Source organism: Gavia stellata, chromosome 1, assembly GCF_030936135.1.
Source record: "Gavia stellata isolate bGavSte3 chromosome 1, bGavSte3.hap2, whole genome shotgun sequence".
Lineage (NCBI taxonomy): Eukaryota > Metazoa > Chordata > Aves > Gaviiformes > Gaviidae > Gavia > Gavia stellata.
Window position 1 is genome coordinate 12,099,026 of NC_082594.1, and position 21,990 is coordinate 12,121,015.

A 21,990-nucleotide genomic window follows, 5' to 3' on the forward strand; every position below is an offset into this window, starting at 1 on the left:
GACAGCAGCACAGTGCTGTTGTGGCTCAGGGACAGCTGCACTGCCCTTTACACTGTCGTCACATTAGCAGCAGTGGCATTGTGCTGCCATGGGGTTTGGTCCCTGGTCCCTGTAGCAGAGCTGGCTTGAGTCCGCAGTGCCTCCACAGCTGGCATGAGGAAGACATCAAAAACTGGGCTTAAAAAGATGTACAAACTGTCTGGCATATGCTGCCATCATTCCTCGGTGGTGTAATCCATTCTTTATATTAGGGTGTGTGCCCAGACTGAGCTAAGGGCAGGACGTGCATCAACTCTGCGATGACAGCACATCTCCAGAGGCCGGGAAGAAAGGTAAGAACCCGGGGAAGTGCTAAGAGGGAAGATACTGGGTGGAGACAGGATCATAAAAGAGCTAGGTGAGAGATGAACCCACACACATTAAAAAAATAAAAACCTGGAGGGCCTTCTCTGGTAGGCACATCTCGCCCTGTGCAACAGCGGGGCTTCGTGCCTGTGTCTTGCCTGGCCGGCGGCTCAGGGAGGCAATGAAACACGATGTCTGTGGCCATTAGAGGGAGCTTGGTGAGAGCCCAAGGGTGAAATGCAGACCTGAAAAGCTGAAGCAGTGCATGGAAGACAGTTGGTTCAGCTTTTTCAACCTTTTTTTGATATTCTTATGATGCATATGGTTGTTACGAGAAAAGAATGCACTTCCCTATGACCTGCCAGAAACATTGCTGACTTTTCCTTGCAAGAATTGCTTTTTGAAAGAGGCTGAGATTCTTTTGAGAATAGTTTAATAGTTTTATAACAGCTTATGTCTGGTGGTAGCTTGCATCAGGCACCCTCATCCCACCACAAGCTTACCAAAAAATGCAGCTGATGTTGTCCTAAGCCTGTTCACCAGCTGATATTAAATTAACTGAATGCTTTTACTTGGGAAAAAGCAAGTAAAAAAAGCATATGGATTCATACAGCAGTCAGAGGAAGGTTCAGCGGTTGCTGGATTCACCCAGGACATTGCAGATCCAGCTACAACCTCCTTCCACAGGTGGGCTGAAATGGTCTCTGAAGGAGGTGAGGGATGCAGATGCCTGACTCCTGGGCTTGCCTGGCAGAGTGCCTGGCACTCCCTGGCACTCCCTGGCCCTCTGCGACTCTTCATGCTCTGAAGGAAAGGTGCGATGGCTCAGATCTGTGCGTCTCACCCCAGCGCATCCCAGTCCCGCTACACCACTGGCCTTCGTCACGCTCCCCGCTCCCTGTGCTGAGCCAGCGCCAGCCCTTTCGCAGCCACGCGTGAGAGGTTTCAGCATCTGGCTGGGAGCCACTTGGTTTTTTTGCTCCTCTCTCCATCTGCCTGTCTAGTCAGGCACTAGATAAAGGAACAAATTACTGCAGAGCATCTCATCACTGCATGTAAACTCCTCTGTGGTGTGCACCCAGCCCCTGGCACCCTGGGGAGAATGAAAACTAATTGTGAGAGACTCACTGGGTGCCTGGGAGGGAAGAGGGATGAGCTGCCACCAAGCCCACGCTCATCTCCTTCCTGCTGAGCAGGTGATTGACAGCAACCTGTTACCGCCAGGTATTTGTCTTACATATCCAAATACTTCAACTTGTTCTTTGAGAATTTTGACTTTTTTTTAATGAATGAAATATTTCCAGTCGTCATGGCTGCAGAGAAAAACTTCAAAGCTTGATCTGCTCAAAAATCAGAGGCCAAATAAGCAGAATTAGTATTTACTAACTTTTGTAAAAAACTCCTCCTTTCTTGAAAGCCTGACTTGTGATTTTTAAATATTGTGGGTTTTAGCTAATAGGTCACTTTTTAAAAGCAGCTGTTGCAAAAAAAAACCTCGTGTGTGGTAAGTCACTATCTGCATTGCTTTTCTCTGGGTTTGTGCTCCTTTCCTTGCTCTTTGTCTGGTTTATCTGGCTGGTAAGATTAGGAGCACTGCAAGGCAGGGAGGGTCCCTGTCTGTGTATTTGCACTGTGTCTTGCCACTTGTAAAGGAAGCGAGTAATCATCACCCTTGCTGCTTTCATGTCTACTTGCACAATAGAAATAATTAATAGTAATAGTAATGCTTTGCCTATCTGCGGCTCCTTTCATCTGGAAACCTTAAAGTGCTCGACAAGCATTAACTAAATTAGCTTCCAAATACCTGGAGAGGGAGTCAGATATAATGATCCCCACTTTGCAGATGAGCACACATGAGAAGCAAAGGCTAACTGAGTGCTTACAGTTAGTCAGTCAGCTGAAACCATGTTTCCTCCATTGAGGGAAGTTGCTCAGCACTTCTTGAGGCTCAAGCTGTTTTCTCAGGTGCCCAAAGGTGGGTTTTGATGTCCACTTTTTTACTTCCAAAACATACAGACTGTGGACCTGTGTGATCTTCCCCAAGCCCTGCAGGAGCTGGAGGAGGCATTTCAGGCCCCGTGATTCATAGTTTCCCATTCGAACTACTAGCCTGGCCTGAGAAAGGAGGAAGCTCTGCTTACACCCTGTTGGCATCACTGTGAGAAGGCAAAGCCAGGGTGACTCAGTCTGAGTTAGTCCTGGTTTCAGAAATGTAAGTGGTCTCCTGTGCAGAAACACTCCAGATTGGACCCAGGGGTGGTGCAGACACATTTGCATCATGCTGCCTCTCCCTTCATAACCCTTTCGGAGAGGGATCTGCAACTGAGTTGGCAAATTTGCTTAGTCTTGTATGCACGGTGTGGGCTTGCCAGGCTGCATCCCTGCCACAGTGTTCACAAGCCCTTACTTGCAAAGAAAGATGCCAGGGTCTTAATCCACAGTCATCATGTCTCCTGCATGTCTCTGTTAAACCAAGGGTGCTTTGCACCTCCCAGGATTGTACCTAGCAGGGGAAAGGAGAAACTAAACAAGAGCTGGGCAGAGGACAGAAGAAATCCTCACTAGGGACTGTGTAAGATTCAATTCTAACTCAGAATGATAGAACAAAGACAAATGATGTTTCGGAAGACCACAGCAAGGTCTTAAAGGTGACAACTGGGATGATGGAAGGGAGACAGGTTTTTTCATAGACTGTGGAATTTCTAGCTCTGTAGAAATTATTTTCCTTTTTAATACCAGACCTGAAAGGTTTCCACTCCATCCAATGGCACTCTGGCTGTAACATAGGCTTCTTCAAACAGGAAGCAACAGAGTCACTGAAGAGCGGCAGGGCTGCTCTTTATTGTAAAGCTTTGTAGACACAGATGGAAGACACTAAAGGTGTTGGCAGCCATCTGCAGATCCCATAAATCACATCGTTTCACTGTGGGCAGCCATCCAGGCTTCCACAAGGTCATCACATTTTCCCCACCTGCTCCTTTTCAGGCAGAGAAACTGCACAGAAGAAGTTGTTTGGACAGCAGGCAACTTCTGTTAGCTCCTCCACAGCACACAACACCCTCCTGTTTAATCAGCAGATCCTAAGCAAAGCGTCACAAGCCTGCTGGGAATTTGGAGGTTTATAGCACTCTTGGAGATGGCTTGCCTGGCAGAGGTGAGTTTGCCACAGTTTGGAAGCTACTTGTGCAAATGCAATCACATCACTTCTTTCTTTCCTTCCCGCAATGCTCGATACCTTCCTTTCTGCTACCTGCTCTAAATAGTCCTGGTTAGTTTTCCAGTGCTGGGGTTTCTTACCACAACTCCCCTATTTACCCAGAGAGAAAATGGGGCAATGATCTCATAGGAGGAAAGCAAAAGGGCCACATTTCCTCTAGAGTTAGTAAGTAGGTCAGTGCCATGAGACGTGATGGAAGAGGATCTCATGATGCCCACGGGGCAGCTGGAGGAGGCTGGGCAGGCAGCGGAGCTGCTCGGGAGAGAGCCGAAGTGGTCCTTGGTGCTGGCAGTCCTGCAAGCAGGCAGCGAAGGTGGGTGTGAAAGGGTTTCACCATGCAACCGGGTCACAGCATCACTCCCACAAAGAGTGAAAGTCCAACAAGACACCGGTCTCCAGCACCCTCATGCAGAGAGGGAAGGTGGTGGGGCAGGAGAGCTGTCGCCTTGCTTTCACTGCTGGACGGGAAGCCAGGAGACTGTATTGCCTTCCTGCGTGAGTGCCTGGAAGTTACCTAGCCTTCCTCTTTCCTCATTTTTATAATAGGGTTAATAAACATGCTCTGCCCCACAGTGATGACGTAAAGTTAAGCTCTTTCATGTTTGTTAGGTGCTACAATGGGCAGCACTATAGAAACCCATAAATAATGTACCTTGAAGTTCTGTCAAGGTATTAGCCTTGTTTTAACAGTGCAGATATTACATGAGTTACCACACGCAAGAAGCTTCTCTTAATTAGGATCAAAACTTTCTTTTTTTAGCCTTGTTGTAATGGCTTTTGAGGCTGAAGACATTACACTTGCCCAGTCTGTTTGGCAATTTATTATAATCTCTTGAAACTTGCAGCTCCTTTCAGTACACTGTTAAACGCCTTCCTTCTCATTGTTGCATCCCTTTACAATCTTTGAATTTAAGTATATTTTTCCAATATATAATTAATTTCTCTAAAGTCTAAATTCAGCTACGGTATCATCCTTTGTCATCAGGGTGGCAGATACAGGATTTGGCTCAAACCTGTGATGGAAAAGAAAGGATCTGTGGACTGCTTCTGATATAATGGGAGCCCTCTTTCCCATTTCACACCTTGGCTCAAGATTTTTCCACAGCTGATAATGTACCAAGGCAGCTGTTCTGCAAGGAGTGCATCTGCACAGAGATGTACAGAGAAAATTATTCTGCCCTAATGATCTCCAGACAACCATTGTGGTAAATGTCAAGTGTGACCCTGAGCTGGGTGCATGGACTGAGCCCAAATGGCTGGAGGGCAACACTGGGGAGCCGTGCGGACTCTGACGTGGGAATCTGGAGGGCTGGGTTCAGTCTCCGTCCTGCCACAAGGACTTCTGGGCAGACATGAGTCAGGTCCACACTGGGTCACCTGTAATATGGGCTACAGCTGCCTTTCTAATACCCTCATTGATCACAGATCCTTGTAACTATTCTTGGCGTTTCAGCAGCTTTTTTGTTCTTCTGTGTCTAACTGTTTCAGTGTTCAGACTTGGAGTGCTCCTGGGAAGTGCCGTATATGACAAGGAATCCTTTCTCACCAAGGTCTTATCTAGAATTGCAAATAGAAGTGGTGGAAGCCTTTAGGGCAGACACTTTTTGAGATTTCCAATCTACCGGCGTGAACTCAAAAGATTCCACTAATTCAGATACACCTGGTGTGACTATCCAAGACTATAACACGAGGTTTACCTTGTGCTCACTACTGCTGGAACTCAGAAAATGATTAGTAAGTGCAAGTTAAATTGTTTTTCACAGATGTACTATGAGGCTTTTGTATTTAATATGTGTTGGTGGCTGCAGGGTGTGGGAAAACCGAGGAGGGGGGAGGATGGCTTAGTTAAAAGAGTGGTGTGAAACTTGGGAGGGTGTAACTCAGTTCCCAGCTTTACCACAGGCACTCTTTGTCACCTTGGGATGGTCACTACAGGCACAGCTCCAGGTTTGGCAGCTGAGGTAGTCTTATGCTGGATACAGGCAGGCTAATTCCCCAACCTGGATTGCAATGCAGACACAAACCAACATAGCAGAGGGACGGGAACAAGTGTGTACGAATGGGAACTCTGCTGCTCTCAGGAAGAAGCAGAGGGAACAGGGTAGTCAATCTGCTTGAACATCAGCTCATCATCTGCTCAATGGGGAATGCAAGCTGGGTTTCAGTAGTAGGCAGTCTGAATAAAGTACTAATCTCTGAACTCACGTCACCTAATTTCAAGGAACAAAGGTATAGTCAATGCAGAAGATCAGCACATCCAACATCTCTCTTCATTGACCTTATGGCCATTGCCAGGTTAATTTCGGTATTCTAGTTAGTTCACTAACATTAGTTGGCACAAGTCTGGGCTTTAGTGGATTAACTTAAGCTAATTATTGCAATCATTCCTGATGTACTTAAAAAGAAAGCTCCATTGGTGATGTTTCAGGGCTCATTCAGACCTACGAACATTGCTCCTCATTACAAAACTTCCAAACCCAGCCATGCACTAATTTTAACCTTCAGAGGGACAGAAAGTCTGAGAGGAACCAGTATCCAACCCTTTTTTTGCTGAAAGGATCCTGAACAAAGGGACAAACTTAATCCCATTACCTCACTGCCGGAGGGGAGCTTCCCAGAAATTTTCCTGATGCAAGGGCAAAACAGGTATTCTTTCATCTTTTTCTGAGTCATGCCCACAGCACCTCTCCGGAATGTAAATGTGCCTGGGTTTAATGATGTGACAAGGTAATTAAGTGTTAATGCATGGATGCAAAGGGTATACAAGTTGCCAGATCTAGTAAATGCTGAAGCCAAGCTAAGGCGTTTACCAGACTGACAACACATTGCTGATATAGGGTGCTAATGCCCACACATTATTCCTGTTACACAAATAATTTTTATGGTAATAGACAAAGGAATTAACTTTGTATTTGAATTTTGAATAGTTATTCTAGAAAGAAAGCAACCAGGACCCAATCCTGGGCACATGAGAAGCAATAGAAAAACTAGGACATAGCACTATTATTATTTAAATTACTATAGTGCAGTCAGGTGCCAGCTCAGAATTGGACACTCCCCCTTCCTATTCCCCATTAGCTCAATGCACTTGAGTTATATAAGTCCACATATATATAGATTTGTGTGAAACATATAACACAATTCTTTAGTTACAAAAAAGCAAACAGATAGAAGGTCATAGCAAAACTGTACCTGGTCTTTAAATATGTCTAATGCCATGCAAATGGCTGATTTAAGCAATTGAGCTCTACATAATCTCATTCAAAGTGCATGTTGCCCTCTAAATAAACATATTTCCTATTCAAATGCAAATGTCCATGTGTTATAACAATGAACATTTGCATAACAGGCACCCAGTTCTGTAAACTCAGGTGCTTGAGTGACAGGAGGTGAAGCTCGTAGTTTGCCTTGGCTCAGGTCAGCTACTCTGAGCAAGGGAAGTATTCACTGCAGGAGGCTGCAGGGTCCCAGGCCCTGTGCAAAGATCACAGTGGGAGTCTGCTAAACAGTTAAAAAGCCACCTTGGCCTTTTCACAGCTTCATAGCCCACCAGTTGGCCCGTCGGTCCCAGCACAGTTGCATGTTTGATAGCTGTGCTGCCGTCTGGCAAAGCCTCTGCCCGTCCTGCAGTCATTGTCTTTTCTTTTGCTTTCTAATTATGCCGTTTAGAATCACAGTACTATTAGTTGACATCATTTGAGCAACTGAGTGACACAACAAAGCAGTGGAAAAGGAAGATGATTTTTAACTATTGGTATTTTGGAAGAGAGGCCATAGGTTGACGTGAGATGCCAAGAGGTTGGGCAGCGTGTGGTTTGCAGCAGAGGAATGAAGAGATGCGCAAGGTCTTCAGGGTTATCAGGACATCTGCGGGTGCCGCTGCTGAGGATCAGGTTCTCTGTACAACATCTGTATTGTCCTATCACTTCTCCTCCTTCTCATTGTTCATCAATTAACTGACTTGAGAAAATGAACATCAGCATGTATCAGAGAGCAGCTTACAGCTGAGAGACTCTTGCTTTTACAGCTATGTTAAGCTGACTATTTGCAACTCTCTGACTGTATCCTTACCCATGTATACTGGGCTTTAAGTCCTCGCAGCTAAAGAGGTGCAACGAATAGCCTGAAGAAACCGAAAGCTTCTTTAGTAAGATACTCCGCGTGTGTGCATGCCTTGTGTCTGAATTTAGATGGGACTCACAATGGTCCAGGTGGCTGGAGGCTGGGATGCTGTGAACCCCACCTGCTTTTGGAATTCTGTGTGTGACTTCAAAGCCACCTGCACACCAGTGATGGTGAGAGGTGTTCAGCACAGCTGACCATACGTGTACCTGTGGCTGTGGCATGCCAGAGGGTGAACCTCATGCAGCTGCCACATAAAAACATTCATATCACTGAGCTTGGTTTTGACTGACAAAGTTAAACCTGTGGCTCCCAAATTCATCTGAGAAGCCTCTTACACCCCTAGCCATGAGTAACCATTAGCTTCAACGGGAAGAGGCCAGATGGTTCTGGAGCTGAAAGGGGAATTTCACAACTGTTAAATCTGGCAATGAGTCTCAAGTGTAATGCTGTATTCCAAAACTGCAACTTCTTAATGTCTTTAGTCAGTTAAAAATGAGTAAGAGAGCAGTATGATTTTGCAGAGTGTCTTGCCACCTAAGGGGATGTTATCTAAATGGTTTAGAATATCTATCAACTCATACTCGTATACGTTTACACTTTGCTTTGCCAAGATGGTAATATAGATGTCCTCTTAGAGGAAGTTAAGCTGTAAAGGAAGAGACTGATTTTCTAGAGAGCTACGCAGGCACATTAATTACCAAGTTTAATAAAAGGGTGATCTTTGTGTGCCTCAATTCTTAGCTGTCTATGGCTCTAATTTCCAGAAATGTTTGTAAAAAGGGGCCTTATTTTGGGCACTCTAAACCTGAACACATTCAGATCACCTGCCATCTTAATAAATGGGTCAGAAAATCCTAGAAATTGGAGAGGTACTGGAGAATTCTCTCTGTGACAATGCTGGATTGTAAACGAGTGTTATGCCATTGAAAAAACCCAACGAAGGCAGCAAGATGCTAGCTTTAGAAATCTCAGACATGATAAAGGAGTTAAATTAAAACTAAAAAAAAAAGGGTTTTGACAGGGATGGCAAAAAGACCAACAAAAAGTTGATCCAATATGCCATACCACCTAGTCTGGGAAAAGGAGGACAAAAAAAACTTCCAAACTTCCAAAAAACACCAAGTGGCTCTAGCCTGGGCAGGTAAGTGAGCAATTTATGCATTCACTGAAGGATTGGCAAAGGTCCTGCCATGGCAGCAACCTCCTCCTTAGCCCTGCTCTGCATAGCCGGGCTCTCTACCTATCCCAGTCCTACCTGCTGAAAAGGAGGAGCTTTGCTCTGTCCATTCCTTATTTATAACTTGTCAAGAGCTGGGAGGGAGGGGTGAGCTCTCTGTGGTGCATCCTGCTGCTGCCTGCCCGCTGCCAGCCTCGCAATCACAACCACAAATGCCTCCTGTGCAGCATGGTGGCTGCCTTCGCGCTCTTGGGTTCCTCTGGCTGTTTGCAGTGGTGGAAGCAAAGACCAGAACCTATTACCTCGGGATTGTGGAAGAGAACTGGGACTATGGACCATCTGGGAAAAATCTGATCACGGGACAAAACCTCTTAGAGGACAAGTAAGTCACTGGAGTCTCTGGTAAATTGGAGATGTATTGACAGCTCGAAAGAAAATTGACTAATGTGGTTAATGTTGCTGTAAATGTCTTAAGGTGGCCTTTTTCTTGTTTTTCTTCCAATGGTGTTGTCATAGGCAGGATTTCAGCTTCAACGCAGGAGTGGACTTTGGTTGACTTCTCTTCCATCGTGGTTGATTAAGCAAGGTGATAGTTAGTGTGTATTTGAAGGTGATGTAAAGGAACTGATATTTCTCAAGAAAGTGTCAGGTAGTGGGTTCAAAATCCGCTGTGTGTGTTTCAGGGAGATGCAGGTATCTCTGGTACTTGTTGTCCAAAGGCAAATTACAACTTTGCCATAATCAAGCACAGCTCTTTGCAACAAGACATAGAAGTCTGTTTAACTGGCAAAAGATTGTAAGTTTTCTCCCTGTGAGACGATAAAAGTTGGGGGGCTTGGTATGACATTGTAGAATTCAGATGTGTCTAGTACCTACGAATGAGATACAAGTAGATAGTCCATATAACCCTGCAACATATGCAACTGCGGAGACCTCCCTTTAGGGAATCTATTTAGATAAGTACTTAAATATACAACGGCGAATGGTCACGCTGAAGTCCCGGTGATCACCTGTGTTGAAACTAGAGTGCGTAGGTAAGCACTGTGATGAATCGTGCCTCGGCCACTGGAAAACTGGTGTCTGTTATCATGCCTGCATTGGTGGGCTTGGCTGCATGTCCCTCCCACACCAGGAGAGCTGGCCTGGACATCGCATGGGGATAGCAGAGACCTTTGGTGGCTCTCTAGAGCGTGGGCTTCAAACATTCATAGGGATATTTTTAAGATTTCATTGATATCTTTGACACCCTTGAGATAGTTTGGGGGTCCTTCCTCTGAGTCTAGGCTTGGGGTTGGGGTAGGAGCCGTGAGTGAGTGAGGAAGGTCCTGGTGTCTGTACCAGGTCTGGAGGCACTACTGGGAGCTGGATGCTGTGTCCCGGCAGTTAGAAATGGAAATGTCCTTTCTGACTTTTCAGGAAATTCCAAGCAATGCCAGACTTTTCTCTAGTGGCTGGTAATTTCAGAATGACTCTCAGTTGGGTTTCATAAAGGAAATTATTTTGCCACAAGCAGGAGGCAAGAAAGAATTTTATTTTTCAACACAAACTTATGCTTATGCTCTTAACAACTGGAAATGCCAGAGAGCATCCAGCAAAATAGGTGTTACCTTTATAGGTAAAATTCAGGGTAATAGTTTGTTCCCAGCCCATGAAAACAGGCTTTGCTGGAAAGGTTATTCTTCAGTTGTGTTAAACACTTGAATTTCTCACTTCCCTGTTCTTTTCAGCAGAGGGTAACTTCCTCCACTCCCTAAACTGGAAGCCCTCTCTCACTAAAAATAGTTCAGCTTTAAGTGAAGGGCAGGTACCTGTAAATCCACCCCAATAACACAAAGAGACTTGGAAGCTGTTCTGTAAATTGTACTTTTCAGGCTGTCTGCACCTTGTGTTCCCTGAACATCAAGTGGCACATTTACTTTAAAGTCTGTGCCTTTTACATGGCACAACAGGGAGGCATGATAGCTTATGTCTTCAGTCATCGCTGCAATGTAATAATTACCGAATGTTAATTCCAAAGGGTTTACTGACCGAGGAAATGTGATTTGGATTTTAAGGTAGACTACACATTCGAAGCTGGGGAGCTGTTTGTAATGAGCTCCCGACATGAAGGTTTCTACTGCAGAATAATAAAGTGATTCCTGCAGCTAGTCTACTCCATTTCCAAACTGTATTGAATTGAGCCAGGATAAAGTGCTATATCCTGAAATAATAGTGTGTCTGCATAAGCATGTGGACTAAATAGTAAACCAGTAATAGCTGTTTTGACTATTTAGCTCTTTAGGATAACCTTTAATGTAAATTTAAAGCAGTATACTAATGGGTTACTTTTCAGCTAATTAATTGGTTCCTATGGATACTATAAAAAATGTAGTTCCATAAACAAAGTTTAAGGATCAATTCCTAGGTAGAGACAGGAATGTATTTTGAGCCACCTGTGTTCTGCAAGCAGCAACGCTCAGGCTCGCTGAGCCTAGCACTTCTCACCTTGTGATGCATCCTTACAGCACCCATCTGATGGGGCACTATCCCAGTTTTATTGATAGGGAAGTGAAGATAAAGAGGTTGCAGACAAACTGATTACCTTTAAGAGAGTCGGTGCATACACATAAAGGAATGTGCCCTTTGATTCCAGCTAGCCCACAGAGATATAATCAAAACCACTTATTCTTCACTACTGAATAAAAAAGCTGAACTAGCAAGTGTGTAATGGAAAGTGTTACGTTACCTGGATCAGATAGTGAGATTTAGGAGATGATTTTCAATGTTGCTGTGCCAAAATCAATGATACCTTCCTCAGCCTTTAGTTTTTAGCAGTAAAGAGGGGAAAGGAGATTTTGGTAGCTGAAGCATGGGGCTGGAAATCAGGTGAGCTGGTTCTGGCACCAGGCACGGCTACGCTGCTCAGCTCCTGCTGTGCTGGTGCTGAGTGAGCTGCCTCCTGAGCCAGGAGCCGTAGAGCTGCATCAGCACCTCCCTGGGTGTGAGCTGAAAAGGCTGCCTCTTGTCAGAGCTGATTAACCCAAACTCAGCCCTGTGTTGACATAACTACTCTACTTGGATGCTAATTTTTATTATACCTTGTGTTGCTGCAGTGCTCAGGGGCCAGCCTGCTGCCCGAACAGAGCAAGTATCTTGATGTGCATCAGTGCTTCTTATGTAAAGAGAATAATGAGGCTGTTCGCCTCTGCCATTCGTCTTGCCTACTTGAAGCCTCGAGCTGTTCCACTAACTCTTGTAATTTGGAGTGTTATGAAAGAAACCAAGACATTTCACTGTAGGTTCTCCCTTCAAAAATTAAGCTGACATTTTCTGAAGCACACAGGACTTTGGAAATCACAGATTCAAATTATGGCCACTGAGTGTAAGTGAGCTGGGAAGGTGTTCAGTACCTCCTCCCACCTGATATAACCGGTGAAAGAGTTGACATCATTAAACCATGGTGGACTGGACACACAGGGTGCAAGGTGCTGTCAGTGCTGCTGGACGTGCTGCAGATCCAGTGAGATTTTGTGGGTTAGGGGCTGAATATTGTTGCAGTAGGAGGGTGAGCTCAGACATTACCTGCTCCCTTTAATGGTCACATAAACAACGGACTTTCAAGAGAAGAGTACACATAGGTGTTGTGGATTGACATACATCAGTCTTTCCCTCCCCACTGCGGCTCAGCCCTCAGGATTAGAGTTTGGTTGATAATCCCTTTAAATTAACGTGGTACTACTTTATATGATGGACACTTAAAACTTGCTCTGCTGGTGGTAGATGTTAAGTTTTGCCTGATGTAACAGCTCGTCCCTTCTCTTTAGGCCACCAATTCTACATTTATCTGGGCCAAGTCTTGCACCCACCAACACTAACGGGTGTTTTTTGTTACCACAGCATCAAACACAGTTTGTGCAATTTGCCTATGAGGAGATCCCACCCAGATAAATGACAGTGAAACTGTCGTCATAGATGCTAAACTAATGGCTGAGTCGTCGTGCGGCCAAATGACCCAATTGCATCAGCGGACATGACCACTGTGGAAAGGGTCAACATCAAAAGGGCATTTGAGGTGAAATCCTGGCTCGAATGAAGCCTGACAGGAGTTTTGTTATTGAGTTCAGGGGAAGCAGAAGTTTATTCTAGGAGAGAAACCATTATATCCACACTTTACCGGTGACACCTCAGAGCTTCGTCTAAGATTTTATAGGTTTGATTGACCTCTTGTGTGGGTCAGAAAAGGCCTAAAACACCCTTTGAGGACATTGCGTCTCTCTTTTAGGAAACACAACTTACTTTGTTCTTTGATGCTTTGTGGTCAGGGCACCATTTACAAATGTGAGTTGGCACCACTGGTCCCCCTCCACTGGCCATCCCTCTAGCACAGACATTGCATTGGCCTTAGCACAGGAGTCATGGTTTGGCAGAGGGTTACCCTGTACAGGTTACATGACCCAGGGGTTAAAATGACTGGGGTAGCCTGGATCCATGGGCACTGTCCTGGCTTGCTCCAGCCACAGGAAAAATGGGGAACTTGGAGGAAAAAAACCTGTTATAAACCTAGCCATATAGTATGTGAAAAGGGTAGAGAGTAAGAAAGGTTTTACCACCAACAGATTTTAGGGAACAAACCCATAAAGATAGTTGTTTAAATGGTTGTCAGTGTAAAACCTATGGGACTTTAGTGGAACAATGGTAAGAAAAGAAAGTTTGCATTGTACAGTTGCACCCAGGAGCGTACAGCGGGCATGTTAGCCACAGGAGAAAATTTGGGACTCCACATCTTGTAGTTATTCGAAGTGCTGATTTTTTCAGTGGCGACTACAGTGGCAAACAAACCCACCAGGCTTTGAAATTCTATCAGCGAGGGATCTGGCTCCAGTCTACTGAGGAGCTGTTTGTTTGGCCATGCACAACATGCAGGTCTTTCCATTTCTTACTGCACACTGTAACATAGTACTCATGTAAGCACCTCTTGAAAAAAATAACCTCTGTTTAGTTGTAGCTCTGTTTTTTAAGAACAAAGGTAACATAAACACAGTAAAAATGTTGGCAAAATACTTTTTCTGTGTGATAAAAGAAATAGGTGTAGAAATTACACTTAACTCATGGTCCTACCCTGACTCATGGTCCTACCCTGAGATGGCAGATTATCTGCATGTCTTGATTTGAAGTAAAATCTACATGACACTCTTGTACTCTTTCTCTCATTTCGAAGAGTCGTAGTGCTCATCATTGCAGGGAGATGGATGTCTGTAATTATGTTAATACTTATTTTAAGGAATTAGAGCTAATTCCCTATTAATAACTCCCTGTCCCACTCATGTGCATTGCCAACTTTTCGTGGTCAACTGGCAAAATGAAATCAGGCACAGAAATAAAAGCAGGATTTGCATGGTTTTCTTAGTCTGAACAAGATTTTTTATGCCCTGATTCACAAGCTGCTTACCCCTATATGTAACCTCAAGACTGACCTGTCTGGAGGAGATGAAGGAGGGAATTTAGGAAGCTGGCATGGGTACAGCTTCGGAGGATGGAGTATTCCCCTTTCCTGTAACAAATGGGACTGGCTGATCATCACAACTTTCTGCACATGAAGTGCAGGCTGACAACTGAATTGGAGGGAGATAGTCAAGATTTAGAAGTGCAGCTCTTACCTCTGCAAGACCAGAGAGATGGAAGAGGTTCAGGCAGTGATATCACAAAGCCATCAGGAGGATGAAGCAGTTTGAAGTGAACAGGGGAGCATGAAGAAACAGGGAGAAGGTTTGTCTTCTTGTGACAAGGAGGAATGACAGACAGGAGACTTTTTAGCAGGGGGTGCCCAGTAGAACAGCACATTGTGACCACTGGAAGAAGGAGGCAAAGGCAGATTCAGAGAATTGGATGTGGTTAACCATTACAGCATTTGGAGAAGCCACTGATGCAATAATATATTGGAAAGTCAGTGGGTGGGAAAGAATGAAACAGGAGATGCAGCTGAAGGGGATGTTTAACTCAGTGACTGAAAATTTGAAGTGTTTCCCAAGGAAGCAAACACCATCAAAAGAAGACAGAAACTGTTGTCAAAGACAGGAGAGGAAAGGTCAGCAGGACACTATCCTGAAGCGAAGAAAATCTCTGAGGGATTCTGGAGCTGGATGGTAAGGAACTGTGGGGTGGGAGATGTGCCGGTATGAATGGCACTGGCAGCAGAGACTTCATGGAGCACTGAGAAGAAGCTCTCACTGAAAGAAAGAAGAGGGACGGGGGGAAACCTCTGTGTCCCACTGATGGAGCAGCAGGGGCTGTGGTGCTGAGTCTGTGCCAGCTCCCTCCAACACATCTGCTGGCTGCACTGTGGCACTGGGTAGAGGTACCAGCCCCACAGTGTGGCCACATGCCCATGATCCAGGCATCTGGAAGTGCAGAGAAGTCACTCACACCCATGCATCCCTTCTATGAGCTTCCTATGGCTGATACCATTAGCTCCAGTGTGGGTAGTCTTTCTGCAAAGGACTTTAAGCACTGTAATGTGCAGCACAGCAACACTTGTAAAGAGGCACAGAGCTACCAGCTACTTGCAAGGCTGAGGTGGGCACCCAAAGGTCCTCCTGATGAAATGGGGCAGCCTGGACGCCTAGAGTGGGATAGACAACAACCAGTGTGCTCTGTTCTCAGGTACCAAGGGCAACCAAAAGGACGTGCTGAAAATACATGTCTTTGTATAGGTAGAAGAACTGGGCTCTACCCCTCCCAGACAGAAGGAGGAGCGAGGCTGAAGTGTCTGCACTCCAAGAAACTCCCAAACATCAGGGCATTTCGGGTAGGAAACTATTCTGCCCTTTGGAGAGTGTGGATCTAGAAGGAAAGGAAGCAATGAAAGAGCCTGAGTCTGTAATGCAACAGCAATGGCATCACTGGCATGTAGGATTTGTCTCCCAGAGTTGATTGGTTGGTTTCTTTTGGACAACAATTAAACAAAACCCATATTTAACCAGGGCCAAGAAGCCAGGTTGCTCCTTTCATGCCATGATCCCTTTCTGGCTCCATGACTCTTGCATTGCTTGATGCCATGCATAGAAGAGCATCACCTGCATTGTGACTGGCTGCAGCTGATACCCATTGCCCTGACAGTGGGCTCTGCAGCTCTGAACGGGTGGAGGATTTGAATGGCCCTCCCTTCAGAAAGCTGGCACTAAAAAGACTTCTTTTTCTGACTCCTAAATGGCTTTAAGTAGGAACCAGGCACAGATCTAGCCAACAGAGATGCTACAGCATGGCTTTAGGCACTGAAGAAGTCTCTGGTGCCTAAACCTACAGGGTTTTCTCAGGGTGATTACTTGAATCTCAATACCTAACTGCATTTTGGGATCCCTGATCTATGCATTTAAAGGAGTTAGGCTCATGTCAAGCATTTGACAAAGTCTGATCAAGAAGTGCATTCTGGGGTACAGTTCTCCTTCTGCAGGAGAGACAGTGTACCCCAGAGGTGTGAAGTTATGGGAGGGTGTGCAATGTTGTCTGGCCAGAAAGCCAAAGCCATAAGGGCATTGTCATCATGGGGAAAGCACGGTGCCACTGCTGCATCTCATTTAAAATATTTGATGGCTGATGAAAATGGAAAAATTCTGCTGAAAAATATCTCCTGAAAATAAGTACTTTCTGAAAAAAAATCTATTTGATTTTTTTCCTAGAGAAAATCTCTTATAAACCATTTTAAAAATCAATTTATAATTTGAATTGGGGCATAGCCACATGAATACATTGCCATGAGGTAAGGAAGCATCTGCATTTACACTGCACTACTACTGACACCACCTACTACTCTGTGGTGAAGGCTCTCGTAGCAGCTCTTCCCCCCAGGCAGTGGAAGGTATCTCCTCCTTGGTGAGCGTGGTGTGACTTGCCAGGTCTTGCTGTGCAAACAGTTACCGCAGACCTGCTAGTTCACTGAAAATCCAGACTTCTTGGCAACTCATTCCTTAACCACACTTTTGGGGTGTATTTATCTGACATATGTTATTCGGTGAAGAAGCAGACTGAGAAACTTCTGTCCTTTCCCTTCCATCCTAGCCAACTGTTTCTGCCACAGCAGTATCATTGGCAGCATTTTCATTTGTGCCAAAATAGCTCTTGGCTTGTTATAAAGCACATTTTTCAAATGAAAAAGCGTTCTTTTTGGAGGCTTTTATATCTGGATCACTTCAGGGATCTGGTGTAGACAGTGGCCACAGAGGTGTAACGACCACAGATGGGGAATGTTGTGAGTTATGGTGTCAAGCAGAGATGGCTTGAAAAGGGGCAGTAGTGGGTCTTATGGTGAAGAAATTACAGCAAATCATACCTTTCAACTCGTGTGACACCCAACACTTAGGTTGCTAGCACTGCACAAAAGCACCTAAACAAAATGGGTTCAAGCAGGCAAACTGGCCAGTCATAAAACCCCACTATAAATATGAAAATGCTATATTTCTGCTGGTGATAATTCAGGAAAAGCTTTTCTATGAGTTTGTTAGGAAGTATGAAGTTCAAACAATCTTCAGGGCATGCAAAAACTCATGGAACAGTGAACTATGCTGAAATTGGTCATACAGTCCACAGCTGGTTGTGTAGCGAAGGGGTTAATTTCTACCCTCTTTGTGTGGGATATTTAGGGATGAAGAATGTGTGTCATACTTGTCAGCTGTAACCTGAAGAGAAGTAAAATGAGATCTTGTGTCATAACAGATGGGATGAACATAGGTTGGCAGTATGATGTTATAGTTAAAAGGGCAAAATTAATTCCCAGTTGTGTAAGAAATACTGACTGGGAGCACCTCTGGCTTTAGCTGGAATATCGCTTGCCTATTGTATGAACTTCTTGTGTTCAGACTTCAAAAGAGAGAGAGAAATATTGGAAGGCTTTCAGAAAAGAGCTACAGGAAAGATTTGTGGCATAAAGAATGTCAGTGTACTTGGTTTGTCCAGAAGAAGGGTAGAAGGCAATTTAGTCAATTAATTAAAACTTATGCAACTGCTTGCATAGAAAAGAAGCTCTTGATGGTATGCGGCTTCTTTGATCTGAGAGAGGGCTTGATGGGAACCAGTGGTTGGAGTGCAGAGCTAGATGATATTAGACTACAAATGCAATTCTGGATTCGAAAGGAGCAGGTATTTAATAGCTATAATATCTCAACCACTGCCCATATGGTAGGTTGTCCATCACTTGAAGTTGCTATAAACATAGACTCTGGAATGTAGAAATTATGCATTTCATGCAAAAAATATTTCATGCTACTCTTCTGGGGTCAAACTAGTTGATTAGAACCACTCTTACTGGCTTTTGAAAAAACTTAATTTGGTTTTCTTTTCCTTCTGACCAGTCATGCTTTCAAATGTGAGGTTTCAAACCTTGACAAGAGGGAGAAGCTGCTAAAACTGTACAGAAAGGCCTGAGTGGCAGGTCCTCAAATGAAGACTTGTAGTAACCACGCTAAAGGCCAGACCTGCAAGTAGGATGACCTGTTACTGTACAGAAAGCGGCTTGGACCCTGCTAACGCTATCCAGGTTTACTCCTCAGCTTTTATTCCACCAGCTAAGTGATTATGTCCCAGGGAACTATTTATCTGCACTCAAGCACCAGTTATTTGATCAACTCTTGAAGGAGTTTTTTTGTCTCTAAATTATTTCCCCTTCCCAACACTAGGTTTGCAAGTGTGTATGCAACAAGAGGAGCCAACCGGATAGGACGTGTGTACAAAAAAGCTATTTTTAGGCAATTCACAGATGACACTTACTCCCAGGAGATCCCCAAAGCAGCCTGGCTGGGGTTCCTTGGGCCAGTCCTGAAGGCAGAAGAGGAGGATGTCTTTATCGTCCATCTAAAAAACTTTGCTTCCCGCCCGTACTCTGTGCATCCGCACGGGGTCTTCTATGACAAGGACTCTGAAGGTAAAAGCTGGTTTGCCTTTTCCTCTCCTTTTCCCCTGGAGTAGCTAATGTCATGGCTAAAAGTTTGTCCAAGTATTTATTGTTCTGGCCATTGACATCAGAGTACTTTAGATCACCCTCTCATAAACTCATCAGTAATTACAGCTGATGACTAAAAACAGAAACAGCCTCATCTCTTAAAACTTTTTTGCCACAAACCTTGGACGCTTGGGATAAATCCAGTACTGAAACAGGTTAGGTGGGTCTTTTTTCCTGAATTATAAGTCACTGAGGCATCTTCCCTCCTTCCTTCTACTTCTAGCCTGTTTGAATGGATAGAGTTCTTGTAAGTAAATGTTTTCCTCTCTATAGGGGTATAACAGGCATGATTAAATTTTCAGAATACCAAACTTATGAATGTGTATTTTGGTTAGAGGACTGTATGGATTTGCCTAAATTCATTGCTCTCATCAGTTTTCTGTGAGACGATACACAATGTTAGCTGAAAAAATGTGTAGATGACTGATGACAGTAAAGAGCCAAGGAAAAATTAGAGCCTGTTAATGCATTTTTAAAGCATTTTCTACTGATAAATAATGGATTTTTTTGACGGTTTTACCAGAACTTCTAAATTTTTTCACAATTTCTCAGTGATTCTGTGTTTGTGAGTGCTGTTATTATTTTATAAATCTGTGGTAAATTAGAAGAAATTACACATTTATTTAAGGAAAACAGTTAAGGGGGGGGCTAAAAGCTTCCTTTTTCCTTTTAATGTATTAGGAGCACTTTACCCTGATGGAACTGGCGGTAAAAGCAAAGAGGACGACTTTGTTGTTCCCGGTGGAAATTACACGTACACATGGCCAGTAAGGAAAGATTATTCCCCAACTTTGGCAGACTCAAACTGCTTGACTTGGATTTACCATTCTCACATTGACACACCAAGAGATATTGCATCTGGTTTAATTGGGCCACTGCTGGTTTGTAAAAAAGGTACTGAGCTAGAAACACTGATAAAACAAGCCCCTCTGCCAAGCTTGGCATCTTAACAGTCATTTTTGCTTACAGGTATAAACATGATGGTCTAGAGTCTATCCCTACATAGCCCATAAAAAGGGGCAAGGAATAGCTGGGCCATTCCAGGAGCATCCCAGGGTAGGTATTGTAGCTCTGGGACAACCCCCCTTCTTGCTCCCCTTTAGCTTCACAAGAGATTTGCCTCGACTGGTGGAGGGACTGAAGCATGTTCTGTGGCCAGACGGTCGTGCCTGAGATGAAAAATAAATGTTCCCGAACTACGATCATTTCAGGATGAGCAAAGGACTCATTGCCCAAGAAATGAAATTAGGGCTGGGGGGGTGACTTCAGCACTGCCATTTACATACTTGAAACCCCAATGCTCTTTGTCATTTTTTCCCCACATGGATTATATATTTATTTTTGCTCACAAGTTGTATATCACAACCATATGGGAAGGTGAGCTGAGCAGCTGAGGTGACAGCCTGTCCCATGTACTTTATAGTCTGCTAATTTTGTACTGGAGCCATCAGAGACCATGCACCAGTCCTCTACTCTCTATCAGCTGAGCTGTCACCCCCTCTCCCCCTAAGACACATGCAATTCTGCCACCTCTTCCCAGTACCTCCCGCAGTACAAAACCAGCCCTGATTTTATATACAGAACGTGTAAGTGAAGCAGGTTTTATATATGAAGAAGAGAAAGACTTCAATGTGGAAAGGGCAGGCCTGGTCTCCAGCTTAACTCACACAATTAAAATTTCTCAGACATGTTTTTCTCCTGGGAAGACTTTGAAATCTGCAGAACTGCCTGAATATGTGAAACCAAGCTGATAACTATGGGATAACACATGAAGCTATGAGATAGCGTGTTCAAAACAATCCTAGCCTGAAAGGCCAGGTTATCTGCATATTTGGTCTTGAATTAATCAAGGTGGATATCTGCATGATGCTACTGCTGTAGTCCTCTGTCCAATGGTGGTGGGTGGCTCCTTACAGGACTGACAGCAAGGCTCTGGGGCTGCCTCCCATAGGATGCAGGGGAAGCAAAAGTTTTCATGGGTTCAGAAGTAGACTAGACAATTAGATGAAGTCTAAACCTGCCAAGAGTTACCAATAGACTACTCACTATTGCCACTCCTGTAGTCCCAGGTTGTTCCCTAAATGGTCTGTGGAGAGTGAGCCACATTTAGATGGCCATTCTGAGGGTAAGGTTCACCAGTCGCTTCAATGCAACAGAAATGCCAGCTACAACTTGCCTCTCCTTAATTCCCAGTCAAAAAAAAGTCACTGGTTTCTGGCTGGATCAGGCCCATGACCTGGCTCACTGTGTAGGCACACAGATGCTAACACTGACTAAAGGGCAGGGTTGGGTGCAGGGGGCCAAAGATGAGGAAAATGGGACCACAGATATTGGCAGATACTTGTGCTTATGTCAAATCAAAGAGATTCTGAAATATCAGCTTGACTTAGATGAGATGAACTGCCTTCTGGAGGCACTCATTTGTTCAAAGGCTGTTAGAGGGGGGTCAAGATGTCTTAGAAGAACAAAATTAGTTGAGATTCATCCTGCCCTATAGATCACTGGCAGAGCACTGTATTTCCTCTAGTGCTCCAAAGTTATCGTCACTTTTAAATTCAATCCCCTCCAAGGCTTTTTTTATCACTTTCTTTTTCGTTTGCAATTTAGGAACTGCAGATGAGACCTCAATAGAAGGGACTGGTGCTGCTAACGCTTTTGCCCTGATGTTTAGCATTGTAGACGAAAACTTCAGCTGGTACCTCGATGAGAATATAAATACCTTCTGCTTAGAACCAGCCACAGTTGACAAAGAGGATGAAGGTTTCCGGACCAGCAACCGAATGCATGGTAAGCAGGACTTTTGAGCAAATGGTGTCCTACAGCAGTGACCAGGCTCTTTTCATTTCAGTAGGACTTTCTGTCCCTTGTTATGTCTCTCCTTTATCTGTGTCAGCAAGGAATGGGTCAGGATGTTGAAGTACTGTGTTGATAAAATGCCTCTCCCGAAATGAAAATCTGGGGACACAACACACTGGTTTGCAGAAAGGTGGCTTGGCTTTCATGCCCAGCTCTGCCACTTGTTTAGCATTTTATCTTAGGCGACAGATTTAAGCCATATGGTGACTGTTTGACCAGCTGTGAAAAGAGAAGAGCAAGCTGCAGAGCACTTTGAGATGGGTGTATTGGAAGAGTCCAGCAATTCTCAAAGGGCCCTGT

At 44.5% G+C, this 21,990-nt stretch overlaps 1 protein-coding gene across 1 annotated transcript in view; it reads left to right on the forward strand.

The window, feature by feature from the left end:
• The first annotated feature begins 9,076 nt into the window (after nucleotides 1-9,076).
• The window catches only part of HEPHL1 (hephaestin like 1), a 38,052-nt gene continuing 25,138 nt past the window's right edge, over nucleotides 9,077-21,990 (forward strand). Inside the window, exons 1-4 of the mRNA XM_059818951.1 lie at nucleotides 9,077-9,246; nucleotides 18,512-18,756; nucleotides 19,516-19,728; nucleotides 21,442-21,621. Of these exons, the coding sequence (XP_059674934.1) occupies nucleotides 9,077-9,246; nucleotides 18,512-18,756; nucleotides 19,516-19,728; nucleotides 21,442-21,621 (808 nt within the window). The remainder of the gene's footprint in view (nucleotides 9,247-18,511; nucleotides 18,757-19,515; nucleotides 19,729-21,441; nucleotides 21,622-21,990) is intronic.